Raw genomic sequence first — 23,172 nt, 5'->3', positions numbered from 1 at the left:
ACACACACACACACAAAATACAGATTCCTCAAAGCCCCACAGATGTGTGCATTTAAATGGGATTATCACATTCTTTTGAACTCGCTTCTCAATTTGTAGGAGTGTCACATACGATTTCCTTTATCTTTGATCTAGCGTTTATGTAAGCGATTTAATGTTCCCTTCTCTTCTTTGTATTGGGAGGGATGATCTTCTGACGGGATGAGATTAATGGACAAATTGGATTTCTCCCATGATCTCCGTGGAAGAAATGCACAAGACGGTGGGAAATCCCAAAAATATGCCACCAGTGTTACGGGGGGAGGGGGAGGATGGGAAAAACCCAATATGTCAATTAACCATGTGGAATTGATTATGGCAAGGGTGGCTTAGTAATACTTCTTAGGAATAAGATTTTAACAAGGGAGGGGACGATATCGAAAATATTTAGCTGTTTTTTTTCAACCATTTGTAGTGCCATGCAAAGACGTTCAAGCACATTAACAAACACGGCCTATGATCCGAGTTACTTGAATTAATTCAAGTCAATAAATAAGTAATAAAGCAATTAAATATATCTACGCAAAGTTTTTTTATTTGGAGTTTCCCCAAAACAGAGAAAAGGGAACAGGCTTTCACCCCACAACAGAAATATTAAAGTAATACAAAAATAATGCAAAACACAAATCTGAACGCTATACAGCAACAAACAGTACAAATAAGAATAACTTTCCAGTCTAAATTTGTGACATTTTCACATAGTTATCATTTTCAAACATGTCCAGCCAATGACAACTTATTACTAACCTAAGACATAATGAACCAAAAGAAGACGAATTTCTAGAAGTAAACCTTCAAATTCTTGGCTTTTGAAAGGAGAAATAGTAGGCCAGCTCCAAGCATGCTCAATGAGAACCTCCTCAGGGCCCGTCTCCTCCACTGGCCGTGGGAACCAGGCTGAGGAAAAGCACAGAAATCTCCAACTTCGTCCATCTTGAAAGGAAAGAGGAGAGCATCACAAGCGAGAGCACATGGTATACGCACTAATTGCCGACACACACACACACACGTATACTCAACCTAAGTGGACAGACTAACCTCACCCGGGAAAGGTCTGACCTAATCTCAGAGAGATCGTACTAGGTCTCTGCCAGTTCACTTCAACCATCAGGCTAAACAGACGGATCGCCTTCAACATGTGTTTTACAATCCTTGAGCATTTGTGTATTTTCCAGCCATTATAAGTGCTACCAGTCTTTGCCCTTCTGTATACTGTAGATTTAGATTTTATTTAGGTAATGTATATAGTTGAAGCCTGTGATGAAAGTGAAGATTAATAATTGCCATCCCTACCCTACCATGAGCCTGCTCATTATATTTCATAATAATTGGGTCGAGTGCACTATGGAATGATTATGAGTTTACAAAACATAACCCACTATCCAGGAAAGTTCCTGCATCTCAACTAAGAACTTTATACTGGACACTAGATGGCAGTCAAGTGCATGAGCCGCAATCTCTAAATATGGAACTGAGCTGTGAAACATTCATGTGAATAAGTCATGCAAACTTGCATCCAATTCACCACATTTGTGGTCGGTCACAACTGCCACCATTGATCACAGGAGCTTTCAACATCTCAATTAACATCCAGCAGCATGTCTGCAGATCCCTTTTATGTTTGTTTGTATTATTCGTGTTTTTAGGGGTTCTAGCAGTGAAGCATCGTATTACTAGTGTAAATAAAGGCTTCACTGTAAACATGTTTGGCTGAAGTAACACAAGGAACGCGGCAGATAGGGAATATCGAAACATGTCGATGAAATATTGTTTAGTAATTAAAATGTTTAATTTTTATCAATAGTAACATTTTCCAATCTTGATCATGAATGAAATAACCAACTGTGAAACTTAGTTAAAAGTTAAATAATGGAACATAGAAATGCAGCATGTGGCCTGTAGAAAATAAACAAATATATAGAATTTTTTGACAAAATAAAATAAAGACTGATACCATACTAAAACATCGAGTCCAGACACAGTTAGCGTACCTGCACTCCCTCACCTTGAAAGACGCACCAGAAGTCAGTTATATAACAGCTGGACTCCTCGTTGAGTAGCGTTTGTAGCAGAGTGCTAGCTAAGTAGTCACAACAATCCATAAAAACAAGCTGAGGGTGTAGCTTGCAGGTAGCATGCCCCAGCCCAGCTGAGAGTTTGGGAATTGAGCTGGAAGACCGAGGTCAGCTGGTTTTGCGTCTAATCCAGTGCTGTGGAAGAGAGCTAAACTGCAGACTGCTGGTCTGATTCCCCCCAAAAACAATTCAAATCTCATTGTACTTCTATATACGATTGTATAAGTATATGGGGATAGCTTAAGTTTCTATGCTTTGACTTCTGCAGTTTGAACCTCCAGACTTCTGAACAGGCTTGAATTATGGGGCAATGCTACTTAAGGCTTCAATTTTTCTTTACAAAACTAACAGCTCTGCCAAAATGATGTTGTGTCCTTCGGCAAGGCACTTCACCCTACTTTCCTCGGTGGGAATGTCCCTGTACTTACTGTAAGTCGCTCTGGATAAGAGAGTCTGCTAAATGACTAAATGTAAAGTGTAAAGTGTGGAGACGAGCCTTTACAGACCAGATAAAACGGCTCTAGGTTATGTCCTCTCTGAGCCATGAGAACATGGGTCCGTATGGCCTCCATTGGCTGTCAGATTCCAGTCTCACAACGCGAGCTATCATCTTAGACCACCCCCTTCCTGCCACCCCTTGATCCCTCTCAGAGTTATAGGCTGTGAGAACTCTGCCCTGTCAAAAACCCTGGGTGTACACACATACACTATTTTCATACATTTATCCACATACACACACATTGAGATGAGCGGCCTTATATCCTTGTAAGACTTTGTTAAAAAGGTGAACTTTGAGCAAAACTTGAGCAGGTGTAGTTAGCAACAATTCTACTGTATGGATGCCTCTTGTGCATACTTTTAAGAATAGACTAGTGTTAGACTTGTGGTATGCGACCTCTGTACCGGTGCAAAGCTCAAGGATCTGCAATCTAGCTTTTTGTCAGGCTAACTGTGAAACCTTGAGCCTCAATAGAGAACGGAACCCCCCAAAACAAGCTGATTGGCCACATCACAATCTTTAAAAGACAGCATATGATGAAAATATGATTGAAACCTTTCATAAACTCGATTAAGAATACATTGAGACAGTCCGATTGATTTGGTTATAAACTGAACATTCGCATTCTGTGTGCTTTGAACTATGGAATAACGTTTCTGAGTTTCTATTTTGGAAGGGCATCCTCATGTAAATGTTAACTACTGTTGGCCCAGAAGATCAGTTCTGTACAATTAGTGGTTGAACCCAACAGCACTATTATAATATCGGTTTAACAACTGAAGTGTTGAACACAACAATACTCACCTACATCAGATACGTATTTGTCTGTACAGCACTCAAGGATACAAGTTATGGTATATGCACTTAGTTGGAGTCTGATATGATTAACTACTTATCTTCCACTACTTCTCTGACATCATATAAGAACAGTGAGTACGGACTAACAAACCACCATCTCCAACACTACATTCAGGAAAATAAACTTAATATACTTAATAAACAATAATTAATCATACTACAAATAATATACAGTATATATTATATACAGAATATAACATTATAGCTTTATGCGTGTGTTTTTAAAAGAAGGTGAATGTCCAAAATAATTTATTGATTTATACACCATTTGCTTGGTAGTACATAAGAGCACCGGTTGGAGAAGATACGTTTTGCTTCAGTGTGAAAGTTCTAGAGGGAAACATTTAAGCATGATTGTGCAGGTGTGGGACTGACCTTGCAGAGAAGGCTGTGGAGGCATGCAACCTCCTTCTGCAGGTCTCCCGTCTGAGCTACCAGATCCTTACAGAGAGCCTGGGCCTCCTTCTGAGGATCCAGAGAGAGGACGAGCTGGGGACATCAGAACAATGTGTGAGTGAACAAAGTTTCAGATTGAAGGCCTGGTCAGTGGAGGTAAAACAGCATATTACTGAAGTGGTCCCCTGTTGATCTTCCTATCAAGGCACTGATGGATGCAGTTGCAAACTGAGACTGGTGTCCTTGCACTTTCTTCAAGTAACTTCTGAGAAACGTTTTGGTCTCCTTGATTTCACTATTAATATGACCAAACATTGGATTCAGAACTATATTTACTGTCATGTTTGTATGTAAATGAATATATTAGATATAGAATACTTTTTGAAGTGTGAATTCATTATTTTCTTTGAAAACTTTCTTTACCTAGTATTTTTTTTTTTTACATGCAACATTTTCCACTGCAAACAAATATGTGTTCGGAGATACCAATTTTAGCAACAATTTCTAGAAAAATAAATGCACTTCAGATATAGTAGCACATTAATTGAAGGAAAAATTTCCAGCCACAACATTTTTATGCAAGTCCTTTCCTAAGGCAAAGCGACTGGAACGAGCCTATCCAGAAAGCCCCCTCTTGCACCCAGAGATCACCTGAGAGGCTTGTCGAGGGAAGCGGGTGTTGACGTCTTGCACCGTCTCAGTCAGGTAGCAGCACTGCTGCCTCAGGCTGATCAGGAAGTTATACAGCTCTTCACTCCTACACACACACACACACGCACACGCACACGTGAGGTCTGCATCTATACTGCAGAATGTGTCTTGTTGTCGCCTAGTTGTTGAGGTCAAGTGTTTGGACTCGACATGATCTCCGGGTCAGCTATTAGCTGCATGTGTTAACTCTGGTCCATCCTAGCTCTAACACACGGAAGTACATCAGCCTCCTATAGATGCAACTACATGCAACCAGAGAAAGAAAAGATGAATCTGAAGATGGAGATGGTGACAGACCCAAGACGATCAAGTTTGTCAATTCTCTTCGACTCAACATGCCGTTAGACAGAACACCTGTGTGGTCTGGTCTCAGCATCTCAAACCCACTGTTTAGCTTGCGCTGAAGAAACCGTTCAGTCCTCACACTCTGTCAAGTGTGGCTTGTAAACATTGTCAGTCAGACCGGGGTTCCTGTCTTGCTCCAGGGCGCTGAGTGGAGGGCTCTGTTAGTTTATCTAGGATCCCGGGTGAGTGATGGGGCCCGGACTTGCGCTTGAGTATGTTGGGGAGAGGACCTCGTGGCAGGGTCCTAAGGGGGAGACATGCGGGGGGTGATAGTGATGGTGTTGGTGCTGGAATGGAGCAGGAATGTGAATTCGATTCCTCCCATACTGAGCATGGCAAGGTTACACAGTGTGATACGGACGTAATGCGTCAGAGTTGTGTGCCAGTACACGAAGCATAGTGTACTGGCACTAACCCTACGACAGCTCATCTTCATACGAGAAATAACCCAGTGCTGCACTGTGTAGGGAATCGTGAATACAATATAGAGACAAAGAAGGAAGAAACAGGACTGATAACACAGTGAACGGCTCTTCTTAAATAAAAGATTGAAAGCCAAACAAGTCCCACAAACACATCCTTGGGGAGGAGTACGAAACACGCATACGTAGACCCTTGCACACCCAAATCAACTACTCATCCTTCCCCCTAACTGCAGCAGTCCTATTTCCACTGGGACTCGTGTATGAGCTCTAGTCATTGCTCCACCGCATCCACGACTGACTGTTTACAGTACAGGATTTACACCGCGGAATTTACTGTCTCTTTAACCGCGCACCTCTCTCCCCGGCATCCCTGCAACGGTACAGTTCACCTGTGTCAGTCCCTGCACCGAGACTCCTACAGCTAGGATTCATGGCCTGACAAACTATATGCAGACACAGCCCCCGTTTGGCCCGAGTCACTGGTTTATCATCAGTCACTGTGGCGGGAAGAGCCCTTCCATCGGCTCCCACCTTACAAATCATTACTGGGCCCGCTTAAACCATTAGGACCCCTAGCGTAGCTTCATCTTGGAGCTCATCTCTGACTATGAAGCCGTGGAGGCGATAGGTAGGGGGGGGGGCGTGAACATCCCTGTTATACAGCACGTTAACAGGATGAGGGATGGCATCCGGTGAGAATGCTGAGATGTTTCAGGTGTGTACGGTCCAAGTTCTAAGATGAGTGGCTCATTTCGTTTTAGTTCATGTTTTAAAAGTTAAATGTTGTCACTTTGGGTGATAAGCAGCAGTACACTGCATACAAAGATTTCTGCGTAAGATTACTGACTAATAGCAAATGCTGGGGTCAGGAAACAAATGGGCTGTTGGTTGGCAAAACAGAACGCAGCTGTAGTTAGTCATCTCCAGCTAAGGTAGTCGGGAAAAAATAAAGTAGAATTGTATTATGGATAGATTATGCCTTGAAAAAAATTCTAAAAAGTTTGAACCATATGGAGTTAGCATACCCACTGTCTATGTTCTCCAGTTGGTTGAGCATATCCATGTCCACACTGTTTTGCTGCATGTCCTGAACAGCACTCAGGACCTTCTTCTGGTCAGCTGGGTCTGTGACACCTATCTGGAAGAAGACAGACATAAGTGTAAGAAAACAAATTTACTTTCTTGAAATAATGTACTTCTGCTTTGAATAACGTTTTAGATTTTTGTTCCATGTACTGCAGCAAGCAACGTGTAAAAACTCCACACAGCTGTGTGTGTTGACTTAGCCAATTACTTTAGGATTGGGAAGAACAATTTATTTTATAAAATCATACGAGGTCTAAAGTTACATTCTAGGAAGATAACATTGCTCTGTGTACCTTCTCCAGGTCATCTTTCTCCATGGTCAACAGGTAGCTCCAGGTGATGTTGTTCTCCTGTGGCAGTGGAGAAGTCCATATCACTCAATAGTACAAATCAAAACTATTCGCCAACCAGCTGTGCCATGCAGGTCAGGGGTGTCAAAACTCATTTTCACCGAGGGCCACATCTGCATTATGGTTGCTCTCAAAGGGCCAGTTGTAACTACAATGTAAAAACATTGTTTTTAGATGTAGCTTTTGTGAATATATTCTGCTGCAAATGCAGTCCGCCGTTTAATTCTTGGACAATCTGCTGTTTTTCTTGGAGGATCAATTTGGCCCATTTATTTCTGTGTTTGGTGTCAAAAGGCCGACGGAGATTGTACTCTTTAACGACCGACATCGCCTCATAACACAAAATATATACTGTTTATTCTCCTTGAAGCAAACATGTATTCGCTCCCCCATCTTTCCTGAAACTGCCTTCCATCCAAGGCCGGATGCAGCATGCTTTGACTGGGGGTACAATGAACATTTCTGGGGGGCATCATGATTACTGAAAGGGATCGTATTATAATTTTTTATATCGATACCATCTTTGAGACTTATCAATCAAGTGTTAATCAGGCGCGGAGACAGGCATTATAAACATCGGCGATTAGCCCCAACCTAGGACGTACTCTGGGTTTGATGTGATGCTAGATAGGGACTTAAACAGTTAATGCGAGTGCGCATTGCATAATCGCTTTTGGAGCTTTATGGGAAATAAACATTGATGTTTTCCAATTGGAAAAACCTTGTCTAGTGAAGTTGATGTCATTTCTGGCTCCAAATTATGGACAGGGGAAGCCAAAACATACTTGTCTGATTATCTAACCAAGTTTGAAAGCGATACCGACTTGGGTTGAATGCCCCAGGACCTTGGCTGAAAATGCGCATGGGGTACGTTTGCAGAACCGGCTGCATTGGAGTACTGACATTCAACCATGCTCGCTTTCACCCAGTGTTAAACTTGGAACTTTGCGATAAACACTGCTTTCTACAGTCGGGATGTTGTCACTTACTGCCGTAACATAATCTAAATTCATTATGAGAGATGTAGTTCATGCTCAATGTACGCTGTAAAACAGCGTACTTATTTCAATACACCATCTAAGCGGGCCTCATGTTTGACACCTGTTGACACAGGTGTGCCATGGAGGTGTGTCGTGTAAGTGTGTCGTGGAGGTGTGTCGTGGAGGTGTGTCGTGGAGGTGTGTCGTGGAGGTGTGTCGTGGAGGTGTGTCGTGGAGGTGTGTCGTGGAGGTATGTCGTGGAGGTGTGTCGTGGAGGTGTGTCGTGTAGGTGTGTCGTGGAGGTGTGTCGTGTAGGTGTGTCGTGGAGGTGTGTCATGGAGGTGTGTCGTGGAGGTGTGTCGTGGAGGTGTGTCGTGGAGGTGTGTCGTGGAGGTGTGTCGTGGAGGTGTGTCATGTAGGTGTACCGTGTAGGTGTGTCGTGTAGGTGTGTCGTGGAGGTGTGTCATGTAGGTGTCATGGAGGTGTGTCGTGGAGGTGTGTCGTGGAGGTGTGTCGTGGAGGTGTGTCATGTAGGTGTCATGGAGGTGTGTCATGTAGGTGTCATGGAGGTGTGTCGTGGAGGTGTGTCGTGGAGGTGTGTCGTGGAGGTGTGTCGTGGAGGTGTGTCGTGGAGGTGTGTCGTGGAGGTGTGTCGTGGAGGTGTGTCGTGGAGGTGTGTCGTGGAGGTGTGTCATGGAGGTGTGTCATGGAGGTGTACCATGTAGGTGTACCATGTAGGTCAGCGTTCCCCAACCACCGGTCCAGGGTCATTTGGTACCGGGCCGCACACAAAAAACAATAACATTATTTCCTTTTAATTGATTATCAGAGTCTGAAAGACATTTTATTCTGAAATTACCGGATTCTCTCCTTCTCTGCGGGCCTTTTTCCCGAGCAAAAAATCTCTGCAAAGACGTTTGTTTACTCATTTTTTAGCAGTTTGTGGGCTTCATTGAGCGGTAACTATCACGCGCGTCTCTTCCTCCTGACACATGACACGTGATAGTTACCGCTCAATGAAGCCTGTTTGAGACAACAACTCTGCTGGTGTTTTGGATGAAGGCTGAATATCCTGATCGCCACAAAAGCACTGAAAACCCTGCTTCCATTTCCAACATCCTTTGTGAAACAGGATTTTCTGCCGTGACGGCAATCAAACATAATCACGGAATAAACTGGGTATAAGGAACGCACTTCGGGTGTGACTGTCGTCTCGTTTACAACCAAAAGTGGAACTGACAGATTGAAAGCTAGACTAGCTCGTAACAATATAATGGTGAAAAACCAGGCTAAGAAGCGTTAAGATGGGGCTGAAAGAATACGAGACAAAAATACATCACATTCATTAGACAAGGTTTACCAATTGAAAAACGGCTATGTTAATTTTACATAAAGCTCCAAAAACCTTTTAGCTCAAATCAGCAAAAAAGAAAAAATCTTGCACGCTCGCATTAGATGTGAAAGTCACTATCTAGGATCACATCAAACCCAGAATGTGCATGCATTAGCAGAGCGGCTGTAGGGGCGGAGGCCGGTTCAGTTTGGATCAAAGTCCATGGCCTATCTTTCCTCCCAGTCCGTCCGTGAAAATATGTCTTACATGAAACAGGTCCGTGGCGCAAAAAAGGTTGGGGACCGCTGATGTAGGTGTGCCATGTAGGTCAAACGAATAGCTGTGTGTTTTAACCTAAATAGTGTAAACAAAAGAAAACTGTGACGAAATGCAATATGTGGCAGCCGATGTTGATTCTGTGGCGCACCGCCACAAATTAGTCTATGTGTGGGAAACACAGTAGGTGCACCATGTAGGTGTACCATGTGTGTTTCTGTCAATGCGGCCTGCATGTGCATTTAAACATACCATGAGTAAACCAGTCAGTTCCAGACCAAACCAGTCTTCATAAATCATGTGTAGTCCAAGGTTCTGAGCCAGACTGGCTGCAGGAGGCCCTGGAGCAGAGAGAGCTGCTTACCATCATGATGTCAGACAGGTATTCCAGGTCCAGGCCATGGAGAAGCAGCTCGATGTCGCACAGCTTGGCCAGACTGTGGAGGTTGGCAGAGGCAACCGAATATCACTTTGTATCCTGGGAGTCAGCTTGCGTCTTCATTGTTATGCATTTATATACAATCTCATAATTGACTATAATTTTTTTTGTACTTTGTACTTTTTTTGTATTTCCTTCCTCCCAACTTAAAAGATTTGTTGGAGACATACACTCCGTCTAAAAGCTCAAGGGGATCTGATTTGTTAATTTCCCCCTGTCCAATGTTGTTATGATTTCACAGTTTATCCCATGGCCAGACATAATAGAAACATTCATCCGTCTGTGCTTTTGTAACATGATGCAGAATCCTGCGCCAGCCAAAACTGGTACAAAACCACATGTAAACAGTGTTTATTATTGTGTATGTCTGGTAGCACAATGTCTGTACTAACACCTGTTTTGTTTTTGCCCACAATGTCCACTAGAGGGCCACATGCACTGTACTAAGACTAAAATGAACCAGAATTTTTTTATACAACCCTTGATGGCAAACCCCTCCCTACTATAGTAGATCTAAGGGGGATTTAAACAATTCAAAGATACTTCAAGACTATTAAAACCTAAAAACGTATTACTCTATATTACATCAGATCAATGTAGGGTTAGTGCATAGATTGTGTTTTATGACAACTAACAGAGGTAGTTGACCATCTATAAGGAAACCATCAGTCCAAGCTTCTGAAATCTCCATAAGTGTGCAGACTTGTCTCTTTTCACCTCTCCTTGGATGTTGAGGGGTCAGGATTCCGCCTGAAGAACTTAAAAAGGCTCTCGTCTTTGGAAGTCCCCACGCTTGAGTGAGTGTCGTCTCGGCTAGCCAGGATCCTGGTGATCTATCCAAACAGCCAGGAAGAGAAAAGATCTTGAGCGCTTCTACATGTCCTGGCTACCAGGTCGATGTCAAAATGTCAGAACTCTATACAGCTACATCCCATAGCTACCGTATTCATTTTCATTGCCGCCACACCTGAGATTGTTTGAACACCTTGGCCAGGTCGGCTGCAGTCTTGTCTGTGCGGTTCTTGATGCTCCTGTCCGCTCCCAGCTGAAGCAGCTTCAGGACGGCCTGTTCCTTGCCGTACTGCACCGCCATCATCAGGGCCTGGAGGGGTGACATCACACGCACGTGCAATGTCTTGTAAGCAACCAGCTTACCCCTAATATTATAGTACATTTACTAATATTATAACCCATTGCCACCAACACACTACACAAACACACTTCATGACCTGTTAATATCAGCTATACCATTCATCCTAATACAAGGACATTTTATTGTGACAAAACCATAAACAAAAGCCAGCAACTAAAATCATACTATTGGCTGAAAAAGTCACAAGACAGGCACAATGACAGACAATAACAAACTAATATCCCCATGATCTCTAAATCAAACTATTATAATACCTTAAAAAAAAAAAGCTTACTGTTCTCAAGTGGTTACTATTTCTAGAGGGAGAAAAAGAGGAAGTCCATTGGAGTGACACTTTAAGGGTTGTTAGCTCCCCTCACCGTGTAGCCATGGCCGTCCTGGGCGTTCACCTCCGCGCCGTGGGACACCAGCAGGTTGATGACCTGACTGTAGCCCTCTCTGGACGCCAGCATCAGGCAGGTCATGCCAGTCCTCACAGCAGGACAGTGGAAGGACAGAGAGTGGAGTGGAATTAGACGTGGTACTGCTTTATGCCACTAAAGGGCACCGTATACTATACACCAGGTTCAACTCTTATGGCACTATGTATGTGGAAGCCTTCCACCGTATTACATTGCCTCCACACAGCAGATAACATTTATGTCAAAAGCAGGAGTGGAAAATATCAAACTTAAGATATATATATATATATATATATATATATAAATAAATGTGTTTTTATCTAGTAACAATAGGGTTGCTAATTTAAGAACTAAATCAACAGCGTGTAAAACAAGTGGTTTTGGTCTCCAAACGGTAACCAACAGAATGAAGCCCCATTGAGACAGCAGAGAAAACCTTGCCACTGTCACTCATCCCTTGGTACCGCACCAGGCTGTGCTAGGATGTTGTGTTGGGCAATGTTAGAGACATTACTAGTAACCCTTCTCAAACAGTGGGTGGGAAAAATCAAGAGGTGTGGGAATGCCCTGGAGCTATTCATCACAATACCTGACATTTCCCAGGAACAAGGGAGCGTGTTTGAGAGAGAACGCAAGAAAAAGTTTAATGACTGTGTACTGAGTGAGGTGTTTTGTGTGTGAGGAAGTCGATGTAAAATATGTGAGAGGGGCGGGTAGTGGTGATTTCGGGGGACATGCGACTCGACAGGGGCAATTTCTCACACTGACAACAAATTGCTTCCTCTTGGGCCACCCGTGTGTTGACGATTTGTGTCTGTGATCTTTTTAGGGCTCAGTGTGTCTGTGGCTTTTCCCAGAGGGCAATTCTCACTTGCATCCAGGTGACAAGGTCGTTCACTGACAGGTGTGTGAGCTTGCGTGCGTTTTAGCTCACCTATTCCCAGATAAATGGAGAATCAATATGCAGACCTGACTGTGCAAACGTGGTTTAGAACGTCACAAAGGGAGGAACAAAAGCCTTCATAGAGAAACAGCTAACCTCAACTATTATGAAGCCTAAAGTCCAAAACAAGCCTCGTCACTTTTAGCTATCAGATGAAACTGAGCGTCCATCACTAAAGTTATGTCGATACCCTGAGGGAAAGATATACCTTTTGGCTAAAGAGCTTGCGAGTTCGCAGAGAACGCTGCAACTAAAAAAGTCCTTGTAGAGTTGGCCTCACAGCCTGTTCCATCTTGCAGGTGAGTTATGTGAACATGGACCCCACATCTTGTTCTTGAGTGATGTTTCAGTCGACAGAACGCATCTGTATGCACTCAGACTGGACTTGGCAATGCAGCTTGAGTAAATTGCTTGTTAAATACTAAAAGCGAGGAGGGGTGCATGTCTGTGCGTGGCGTTTTCTCTGCTCGTGCTGTAAGGGGTCACCCCCCCCCCCCCCCCCCTTCCCCTTCCCCTTTCTTTTACTCTTGTACACATACCCTCTGTCTCTCGTTACTGTTCGTTAAATATTTTGTCTGGAGAGGAAACAATCCATTTCCTACCGCCGCTTGCGCACTCATTCTGCGGATGGTGTTTGTGTCCGTGTGCCGTCAGGGGGCTTCCAGTTGTCTGATGCCACGTACGGAACACCAGACTCAGTGACGGTTGCCAAGGGGGTAACAGTGGTGGGGACAGTAAGCGAGCAAAAGAAAGGGGAAAAAGCAGGGGGGGAGGCAGGGTTGCCAAGCAACAAGAGATCATATAAAGTTGACATGTAACACGTTATTTATCTTACTTGTTAAATGTGTTTGCGTCAGCATTTCTTGACAGAAGCAGCTCCACGCACTTCACAATCTTGTCCTCGCTGGCGGATGCCGTGATTGCAGCCATTAGAACAGTGTATTGCTCTGTATTTGGAAGAGATCAAGAATGCAATTGCTCGTCATTGAATATTAAGTCATATTAAATGTTTTCCTCATAGAGAACAGACCATGCTAACTGCCAATGTACCAGGCACCCAATCTCATCACGCACGCTACAAAACACATCATTGGACAGGTTCCCATTGAAATAGATCAATTTTCCTTTATCTCTGAGCAGGAACTGTGCCTTCTTTATGACGCTGAGTGGAATTGTCTCTTATCTCTCGGCATGATAAGATATGCGGAGGGGCGACGGTAATCTTCTGATCTCCTGTTCTTACTCAGGTGTTGAGTAACACTGCATCCCAACTACAGTGGATTTAATGTGACCTTGAGTGATGGAACCGGACTGAAAGCATGGTACTGTGTGTAGCAAGTGGACATAATGCCACCATGACACCAGACGGTGGATCGGAGGTTCGGATCATAATAAACTGGTGTGTGTGTATATGGGTTAGGGTAGTTTTTGGCCCAGGGGTGGTAAGCAGACTGCCAGTATTCATGTGCTGGGGCTGGGAGTAAATAAATACAAGGGCCGAGTCGGCCTGGAGGAATGACGCCAGAGCCACGCTCTGTATACCGGCTTTGTCAATCACTCCTGCATTCCTCTCCTCCCTCTCTTACTGGAAAGCAAATTAGGAAGTGGCTGTAGCTCTCCTGTTTGCTGTAAATACAGACACGCATGCAAGCTGACACACAATGATTTGTGCTTATTTTACAGACTATTGCCTTCAACATGCTAACTCACTACACACAGGTGTGTATTAGCCAGATTAGCTCAATCCTTCAGGTCTATGACTTCACCTTCGCTCGTCTCTCCGCTCTCCCTGTCTTTAATCACAGTGGGTCAGTGTGATCCGACAGATGCCTTCAATTTCTCCCGCCAGAGACTGGAATATGGCAGTGTGAACAGAAAACACCAGAGGATTAACTGGATGTTTTGCAATAGATCCTCTTTGGCGTCATAGCAATTAATTAATAGCAGGTTAGGATGAATGATACGCCTTCTTATTGGTTCCTCCGTCTTTGGTCTGGTGCACGTGTGGAAATGAGAAGAAGGTGGGAAGGGGAGCGTTTCAGCAAAACACAGGTTTTGTTCAAGAGAAAGTCATTGATCCAGAGATTAATTGAAAGCGACACTCGCGGATGCCAGTGTTTTGAATGTGGCCTCGTGCACAATCACAGTATTTGTCTTCAGTTTTGATTGAGAGGAATGTGATTGGCAAGTGTGATCGGTACTTTTGAATTCCCTCTATTAGTGTATGTGGAGAACGGAACAAGAAGGATGAAACAAACTACACTGCATCCGACAGGGCATCCGACAACAAGTAGGAGTCAGCTGGCTGAACGGTGAGGGAATCGGGCTAGTAATCTGAAGGTTTCCAGATCGATTCCCGTTGTGTGATGAAATGACGTTGTGTCCTTGGGCAAGGCACTTCACCCTACTTGCCTCGGGGGGAATGTCCCTGTACTTACTGTAAGGCGCTCTGGATAAGAGCGTCTGCTAAATGACTAAATGTAGACCCTGACCCTCCCAGACCCCGATCCAGGTCTGGGAGGAGGACCCCCCCCCCCCCAGGACACCATCTGCCGTCTCATCAGGAGCCCAGACGTTGTCGGGAGTGCATACAGGCACGTGGGGACCATACACACACACTGAGCCGAAAGTTGGAAAAGCATGTGATTTCAATTGCTTACTTTGACTTTCGGTGTGAGTTTGACTCCAGCCCTCAATTAGTTGGTGATTTTGGTGTCCATTGACGATAGTTGTCAATTTGTTCTCAACAAATTACACGATGTACAATAGAGATCAAAAAAATATTTTGATCTGTAATGTCTTTTTTTCATTGGGACCCGATGTGTGATTAAGTCTTCCTTTCATGTTTTTGAGCAGCGTACATGACTAATTTGTGTACGCTGAATTACATTTGAAGCTCCGTTTCAAAATGAACTCTTCCATCAGTAGTGTTTTAGAAAAATAATTTGTCACTAAAATTAGTCGATTTTGCTTTCACCACAAGTGTTTTGGTCTTTTGAACACATTGCACTGTATTTGAGTTGAAAAAAAAAATCTCCAGCACCAACTGTTTGGTAATTGACAGTGGAAGTGGATGGATCTTACCTCTGCTGAAGTTGGCACTGGCCCCTCTGTTCAGGAGCAGCATGGCCAGCTCATAATGAGCAACATGAACAGCACACATGAGAGGTGTCCATTCAAAGCCAAGTCTCGTCTCCACATCCAGACCTGACACACAGGTTATAAGGTCAACATACACATTTTTTTATTTTAAATTACACTTGAGGTAGCCATGGACAAACTGTACCATTGTCCAACAGCTCTTGAACGAGATGGACGTTTCCAGTGTCAATAGCTCTTTTTAACTTAGCCACACTGTCTTCTTCCACTGAAACCCCTGCACTTGTGCCCTGGAAACAGATAAAGTATTAAATTACAAATAAGGGAAAATATAACAAGATGGTTTGTTTACATTGGCTGATGAGCACTCTCGCTATAAGGCCACTGAATTTCAATGCTGCACTACAGACAGAAAACCCCTGGTTGCTGGGCAGATCTGCCACTATGGGTGGTTTTCTTTGTTGCCCAAAAGGTGTGCTTCTCACACAAGAAATGAACAAGCACAGCCTCTAAACTAAACAACTAGTTATTCAAACTAGGCGAGCAAGACAAATACAGGAGAATACAAGTGCTTCTTATACTCTTATAACTAAGGTAGCAAGTTAGGCTATAACATGACCCAAGTGCTTGCCGGGCTAAATACAGTACCATTGGGTGTGCGGCTTGACTATAATCAGTGGTGTCAGAGTACTAAAGACTAATGTAGGAAAATTGGGTTCAGGTAAAGAAAGCGTGCACCTGCAGAGGCAGTGAATTGCATTTCCCATCTGATGGCTGTTTTCACTGTGCCACAGGCCCTCAAATTGCCTTTTAATCTGTTTTCCAATTTACATTTCTAATATCTTGCGATTTGTTTTAATGTAGGCTACAGGAGAAAATGTATGACACCATTATAAGCAGAATTGATAGAAATTCACGTAAACCCTTTGGGGAATATTTTCAGGAAAATCGTCCACACCTTCGCAACACGTAAAAAACTGTCCTATCAACATTGATCCCAGGCGTGTATTCAGTTCTTCAAAATAATGGTGTGAAATTTGAAATTTTCAGTCACAGTATAGCTTGAATATAGATTGTCAGCAGGATCTGTCCCCATTCCATACAGGAGGCATTATCTTTTTGACAAAATATTAGTTTCCTTCAGAACACTAACGCTAGAGGTGTCAGGCTCGCTTCACAAAGTTTGGTTCAGCATGTAGCGTTAGCCTATTTTTTAGCCTTCAGTTTCTAGGTAATTAATGTCAATAAACTTGACGCACCCAATTAGCAACACATGGATGAGAACATGACCTTATATTGACAGCTGCGTCTTTCTATGCAACATAAACCTGTGCTGGAATATGTTGTATAAAATGTCTAACTTTGGAGCAAGTATGTGTTAAGTGGTTAGCAGAAATGTGATTGCTGATCGACTACCGTCGCTGGCAAGCATAACTTGGAAGCTCGTGGAAGCTTGAGCACGCTCTTACGAGCTAGCAACAAACGTGTGCATTTATATTACCACTGTGTCCACTGTCTTTTTCGACGTCGGGAACCCGAGATCCCATTCACCATCGCTACCGTCGCTTTCAGCTCCAGCCGGGCAAGCATTTTTGACTTTGTTTGACATGGCGCTTGCCTGTTAATTTTATGTTGATAACACTGCGGCTGGGATGCACGTGACCACTGGGTGCTACCAGAGCTACAAGCCATTCACTGAAAGTTAATAAGGTAGTATTGCTGACGTCAAACATGATCAGAGACTTACCAGTGAACCTGGTTTTTTATAGCTCGTTGCTAAAGTGTTCGCTAAAATTCGCAGTTGGCCAGGTGCATAATAAAAACTATGTTTGGTTGTATTCGATACCAAGTGCTTTGACAAGCACGCCGATCCTTAAAGTGCATCTTCCAAGAGAATCTGGGTCCTGACAACCATTAGCTTCCCTGCAGTGACAAACAATCTGGGAGAGGTAAACCTTGACTTGGGCTGCATGAAAGTGCCTTTATTCTGAGTTGTTAAATATTCCATTCTCTTCCTGAATATGGTTCATATTTAATCACATTCCTTGAGCATAATCCGACAACAACATGTTTACTTAGGAATGACAAAATAGAAATCCCCAAACTTGTAAAAACTGGTAATTTCTCTTAGGCCTGACAGCACGTCACTCGTCAAGATAGTGCCCTATTCAATAGTATCTGAGTTTAAGGGCCGTTTTTCTACTCGGTCTTGTCTCGGACAAAGAGGACTCGGGATTTATTTCAAGACCGGTCAAGAGATCACAACTGCGTTTCAGAAGGGAGGTGGGGGGAGTAGTTATCTGTTCAGGAACCTGATGGCCTGGAGATAGAAGCTGTCTCGTAGTCCATTAGTTCAGGAACTAATGCTGCGGTATCGCTTGCCAGATGGTAGCACTGTGAACAGTTCGTAGTTGGGGTGGTTGGGGTCGCCGATGATCTTCCTGGCCTTTGACAGACACCGCCTGGTGTAGATGTCTTGTAGGGAGGGAAGTTCACCTCCTGTGATGCGCTGCGCTGACCACACCACCCTCCAAAGTGCTTTGCGGTTCAGCTCAGTGCAGTTTCCATACCAGGCAGTGATGCTACCAGTTTGCAATCTGCCTCTGTAGCAAGGGCGTCATTAGACCCTTTTTACTGGGGCACGTGCACCCAGTATAAATCTGCTGTGCCCCAATAAAATCGACATTTTGAGTTTTAACAATTTACTTTATTAGTCAGTGCATTAATTGAGATGGATAATCCCAGAAAATTAACGCATGATCCCTATCAACGTGACATCATACATCAGCTTCTGTGAGGACTGATGTATACCAACACATACCAGGGTGAGCTACAACAACGACAAACCTTGGTTTACAGCTAAACTCAGAAGGAAGAGGCCGCGTTTAGGAGTGGGGAAAGGGACAGATTCAAGGAGTCGAAGAACAGGTTTAGCAAGGCGGTGAGAGAGGCTAAACTCAGAGAAGCTGAAGCGCCAGTTCTCTGCTAACGACTCTGCTTCTGTCTGGAGAGGCCTCAGGCAGATCACCAACTTCAAACCCAGAGCCCCCCACTCCACTGAGACTTGTGTTCCCAGCTTAACGACTGCTTCCTGTCAAACAGAAAGTCTGTGATCCACCTGCAGGTGGAATCGAGCACGTTCAGCTGGGAGAGCTTGTCCTGAAGCAGGGCTGAGATGATGGTATTGAAGGCAGAGCTGAAGTCCACAAACAGGATCCTGGCGTAGGATGCTGGGGAATCCAGATGCTGTAGAGTGAAGTGGAGGGCCATGTAAACTGCATCGTCCACAGACCTGTTGGCTCTGTAGGCAAACTGCAGGGGGTCCAGTAGAGGGTCTGTGATGGATTTAAGGTGTGCCAGCACCAGGCGCTCAAAAGACTTCATTACCACAGAGGTCAGGGCGACGGGTCTGTAGTCATTATGTCCAGTTGGCCTGGGTTTTTTGGGCACAGGGATGATGGTGGAGGACTTGAGACAGGCTGGCACATGGCATATCTCCAGGGAGGTGTTGAAGATGTAGGTAAACACCGGAGACAGCTGGTCAGCGCAGTTCTTGAGGGTGGCTGGAGAGACAGAGTCCGGCCCAGCTGCTTTGCGGGGATTCTGTCTCTTGAACAGTTTGTTCACTACATCAGCTTCTGTGAGGACTGCTGTATACCAACACGCACCAGGGTGAGCTACAACAACGACAAACCCTGGTTTACAGCTAAACTCAGAAGGCTGAGGCTGGACAAAGAGGCCGCGTTTAGGAGTGGGGACAGGGACAGATTCATGGAGTCGAAGAACAGGTCTTCAGATCACAGACTTCCTGTCTGACAGTAAGCAGTGCATTAAGTTGGGAACACAAGTCTCTGATTCCCGGTCCATCAGCACTGGATCTCCCCAGGGCTGCGTCCTTTCGCCTTTGCTCTTCTCCCTGTACACCAACAGCTGCACCTCCAGTCACCCGTCGTGAAACTCCTGAAGTTTGCGGACGACACCACCCTCATTGGGCTCATCTCTGGTAGAGACGAGTCTGATTATAGGTGGGAAGCAGACAACCTGGTGACCTAGTGCAGCCAGAACAACCTGGAGCTCAACGCTCTCAAGACAGTGGAGATGGTTGTGGACTTCAGGAAGAACACAGCCCCACTCACCCTCATCACCCTGTGTGACTCCCTAGTCAACACTGTGGAGTCCTTCCGCTTCCTGGGCACTATCCTCTCCCAGGACCTCAAGTGGGAACTGAACACTAGCTCCCTCATCAAGAAAGCACAACAGAGGATGTACTTCCTGCGGCAGCTGAAGAAATTCAACCTGCCAAAGACAATGATGGTGCACTTCTACACAGCCATCGAGTCCATCCTCACCTCCTCCATCACCACCTGGTACGCTGGTGCCACTGCCAAGGACAAGAGCAGGCTGCAGCGTATCATCCGCACTGCAGAGAAGGTGAGCAATCTGCCTTCCCTCAAGGGCCTGCACACCTCGAGGTCCCTGAGACGAGCGAAGAAGATTGTGGCCGACTCCTCCCACACTGGACACTCCCTGTGTCAGTCACTCCCCTCCGGCAGAAGGCTGCGGTCCATCAGGACCAAAACCTCACGCCACACAAACAGTTTCTTCCCTTCCGCTGTTGGCCTCCTCAACAAGGCCAAGAACTCACACTGACTGAATGTCTTAAAAACTATTTACATTTTGCACTACATTCAATTCCTGTAATATTTGTATTTTATATTGTATTTTATATTGTAAATTGGCAACTTATATTTTATTGTATATTTTATTTTAATTGTATTCCACTTAGTATTGCTAGTTTATGTATCCTTAGTATAGTTAGACCACATATTTAAATTTAAGATTCCTATATGTTTACTGTATGCACCTTCCTGCCAAAGCAAATTCCTTGTCTGTGCAAACTTTCATAGCGAATAAATCCCATTCTGATTCTGAAAAAAAAATCTAAAATCTAAAAAAGACACAAAATGTGCCAACATTTCAAACATGTTTGGGGGGGGGGGGCTTTAGCTGCTTCAACTTGTGAATCAGCTGGTGGGTTAACTTACCTGGTTGTTGCATAACCTGCTTTCTGGAATCCCATCCGGGACCTATGTGTCTGTGCTGCAGTGGCTATTTGTCAAGCTCAGAAGAGCGCTGACATAGAATTCTGAATGCATATAGGTTTGGGTTTTCGGGTTAACACTTTTACAAGCGTTGATTGGGATAATGCGTTAATTTTCTGTGATTATCAATCTAAATTAGGTCTCGCCCTGCCTTGGTTTTGACCCGGTCTCGCCCTGCCTTGGTTTTGACCTGGTATCGGCCTGCCTTGGTCTTGACTCGGTCTCGACCCCTCAAGGTCTTGGTCATGACTTGGTCTCGGTTTAGGTGGTCTTTTCTTGACTACAACACTGACACACACAGGCATGCCGGGTGTCCACCGAAGAAATTCACTTGTGCATTCCCCCACCCCCTACCCCTTGTCCTTTCTCTCAGGGCAGTTAAGTCCAAATAAGGGCCAAGTCCAAGCACTCACCCCATGTGGTAGGAGACCGATCTATTCAGCGTTATTACATTGGGTGATTTGCAAAGGTGACCCATTCTAGCACTTGGGAGAACATAAATTGCTCCACTTAGAAAAAGCCTGAGAGATAACCAAGCATCGACAGGCCCCAAGCTGGGCATTGAACTCATGACATTGCATGGTAGTGCTAATAACGCAAATTGTGTAAAACATTTGACCTGTAATCAGCCCGTTAAATCACATGTTAATAACCCGTTATCTAAGCTTTACAATCCCGAGAATTGCAATATAAAGCTAGCTTGAAATTCCTCCAGTTAGCATCCACATTACCCGCCAATTTCAACGGATCTAGTGGTTTTACGTCTCTTTTTTTCTACTTGCCCTTGACAACGAATTCCCGTGTCCTGGTACCATACATGTAGGCTAATGTTTCCCATTATATTAAAAATAAGACTTATTGTCGTTTGTAACTTCTTGCTAACAATTTAGCTCTTGATTTCTTGATTTATGTGCCTTAAGAAACCAGTACAACTTTAACCTCCCCTTGCTTCTTATTCGGAAGGCCTACTTAAGAATTATAGCGACACCAATAGGTCAACATCCGAACATAACATTTTCAACCAGTTTACTCCCACGCGTACGTTGATGGAGGCTACATCAATGCAAGCGTCATGTTCATTGAAACGATTGGCTACTTCGCTCTGCAATCCTAACATTATCACGCCCCAAACTAAACGTGCAAATATAGAGCTGTAGGCTACAAGCCACATGGAAGACTTCAAATGTATAACTACGTAAGGAATGCACAATTCCTTACTGACGACTAGGCGGCACTACAGAATAATGTATAATAGGCTGTGTGGGCTAACTCTAGTGGCCATAATGGCATATTAATTAAGAAATTTAGTAGCATATTATTGCTTGGTGCTGGTGACGTTTCTGATTGGCTGGTAGGTGGCATTTAACTCTGTATAACACGACACAGCAATACATTCCCTCCTAAAACTTCCCTCCGTATGTCTGCGCCTCGTCCGTTAATTGAATAAAGTTATTAGGGTACTTCTCAGCGTGAGACTTACAAGGTGTTGTGTGAGAGCGTAAAAAATGGTTGGAATGCGTGAGACTTGAGAGCCCTGAGTTACCTGCAGTGGTTCGATGCAAACACATGGTAAGTATATTCAATCAACATTGGTAATATCCCTTAACATTGTTGTGCAACCACCAACTGACCCAAAGTGAACACCCAATGAGCTTCATGTGACTGTTCCATAACGTCTCTCAATTGTATTAGTGTGTCCCCCCCCCCCCCCTCTCTCTCTCTCTCTCTCTCTCTCTCTCTCTCTCTGTCCATCGCACATCTCTGTCTCTGATACTCTGTCAAACTCTCTCTCACACACACACTCACATACATAGCAGCACTATCAAAAACTGGTCAAATGTGTACTGTGAACTCATGGTTGGGTTAGGCCACACTCTGTTCCATAATGGAATGTCTTCTTTTTTGTGTTCACCCTCCCTAAAACTGTCTATCTGACCTAAAGTGGATAGAAAGTCTCATTTATTCAGAAGTTAAGAAAACATCTTGTGGCTGTCCTTTAGATCTTTGAAATTCTTAAACTATTCATTTTTGTCATGCTTTTATTTGAATGTATGTATGTGGAATGACAAGAACCATTTAAAATAATTTAAAGGAATTTAATTTATGTTTCGCTTAGATGTGTAACTTGTTACAAACATTATCTGTGAAACGGTATAAAGCCAATTTATTGAAACATGGAATGTAAACATTAATCGGCCAAAATTGGCCAAGTCTATATGGCCCTTATTCTGAAATGAATAATCGCATTAATAGAAATTGGCAGCCCATCGCATGAGATCGTATGCTTGCCTGCTGAATCAGTGCCGTTCAGGTCATGTAGTTTATGTCTTTGCAAATTGTGTTTCCACAATGTGCAACTCGTGTCATTTTTTGCGGAGCCTTGTCAGTATGGAAATGACGTGCTCAGGGAGCTTTGGCGAGGCCATAAATGATTCTCTCAAACCTCTGCGTTTTCACTGTCGTTCGAACTCGAGGCTATGACAAGCTGTGCTCTCACAAGTGTGTGAGCCACCGGGGTGTGAACAGAGGACAGTGTAATTTAGTTGCCACCACTCGCACTTGGGAAGAGACTGTGTAGTCAGTGACATCACTGCGCATTTACAATAGACTCAAGGTGGAGAGCAGAGCGAAACAAGTGGACATACGAAAAAGCAGGGGACCG

At 44.1% G+C, this 23,172-nt stretch overlaps 1 protein-coding gene across 3 annotated transcripts; it reads right to left on the bottom strand.

Annotated features, from left to right (window-relative positions):
- Positions 1 to 49: 49 nt before the first annotated feature.
- On the bottom strand, positions 50 to 17,283 carry asz1 (ankyrin repeat, SAM and basic leucine zipper domain containing 1). Of its 3 annotated transcripts, none has more exons than XM_084671759.1 (13): positions 17,156 to 17,283; positions 15,596 to 15,698; positions 15,394 to 15,516; positions 13,145 to 13,256; positions 11,325 to 11,448; positions 10,780 to 10,914; positions 10,530 to 10,645; positions 9,738 to 9,810; positions 6,728 to 6,784; positions 6,374 to 6,486; positions 4,519 to 4,624; positions 3,847 to 3,960; positions 50 to 972 (listed from the first exon to the last, which is right to left on the bottom strand). In XM_084671759.1, exons 3-13 carry the CDS (start codon positions 15,470 to 15,472, stop codon positions 820 to 822), a joined length of 1,182 nt encoding a protein of 393 aa, XP_084527885.1. In that variant the 5' UTR covers positions 15,473 to 15,516; positions 15,596 to 15,698; positions 17,156 to 17,283; the 3' UTR covers positions 50 to 819. The 3 variants fall into 3 exon arrangements, with proteins under 3 accessions (XP_084527885.1, XP_084527883.1, XP_084527884.1); XM_084671757.1 differs by lacking the exon at positions 17,156 to 17,283 and adding an exon at positions 16,910 to 17,116 and having other exon boundaries at positions 57 to 972; XM_084671758.1 differs by lacking the exon at positions 17,156 to 17,283 and adding an exon at positions 16,910 to 17,115 and having other exon boundaries at positions 61 to 972; positions 11,325 to 11,436.
- Positions 17,284 to 23,172: the final 5,889 nt, after the last annotated feature.

Source organism: Hypomesus nipponensis, chromosome 14, assembly GCF_054491055.1.
Source record: "Hypomesus nipponensis isolate SF chromosome 14, ASM5449105v1, whole genome shotgun sequence".
Lineage (NCBI taxonomy): Eukaryota > Metazoa > Chordata > Actinopteri > Osmeriformes > Osmeridae > Hypomesus > Hypomesus nipponensis.
Note: the sequence above shows the minus strand (reverse complement) of the source record. Positions and strands in the feature narration are given on the sequence as shown.

What these genes read in the sequence shown, in the direction of transcription:
- asz1 (XM_084671757.1), bottom strand. Translation starts at nt 17,017, where the DNA reads ATGTCAAACAAAGTCAAAAATGCTTGCCCGGCTGGAGCTGAAAGCGAC. An exon ending in TCAAGAGCTGTTGGACAATG is followed by an intron (nt 15,517 to 15,595) that starts GTACAGTTTGTC and finishes CCTGTGTGTCAG; the next exon opens with GTCTGGATGTGGAGACGAGA. An exon ending in TCCCTCGACAAGCCTCTCAG is followed by an intron (nt 3,961 to 4,518) that starts GTGATCTCTGGG and finishes TGATGTCCCCAG; the next exon opens with CTCGTCCTCTCTCTGGATCC.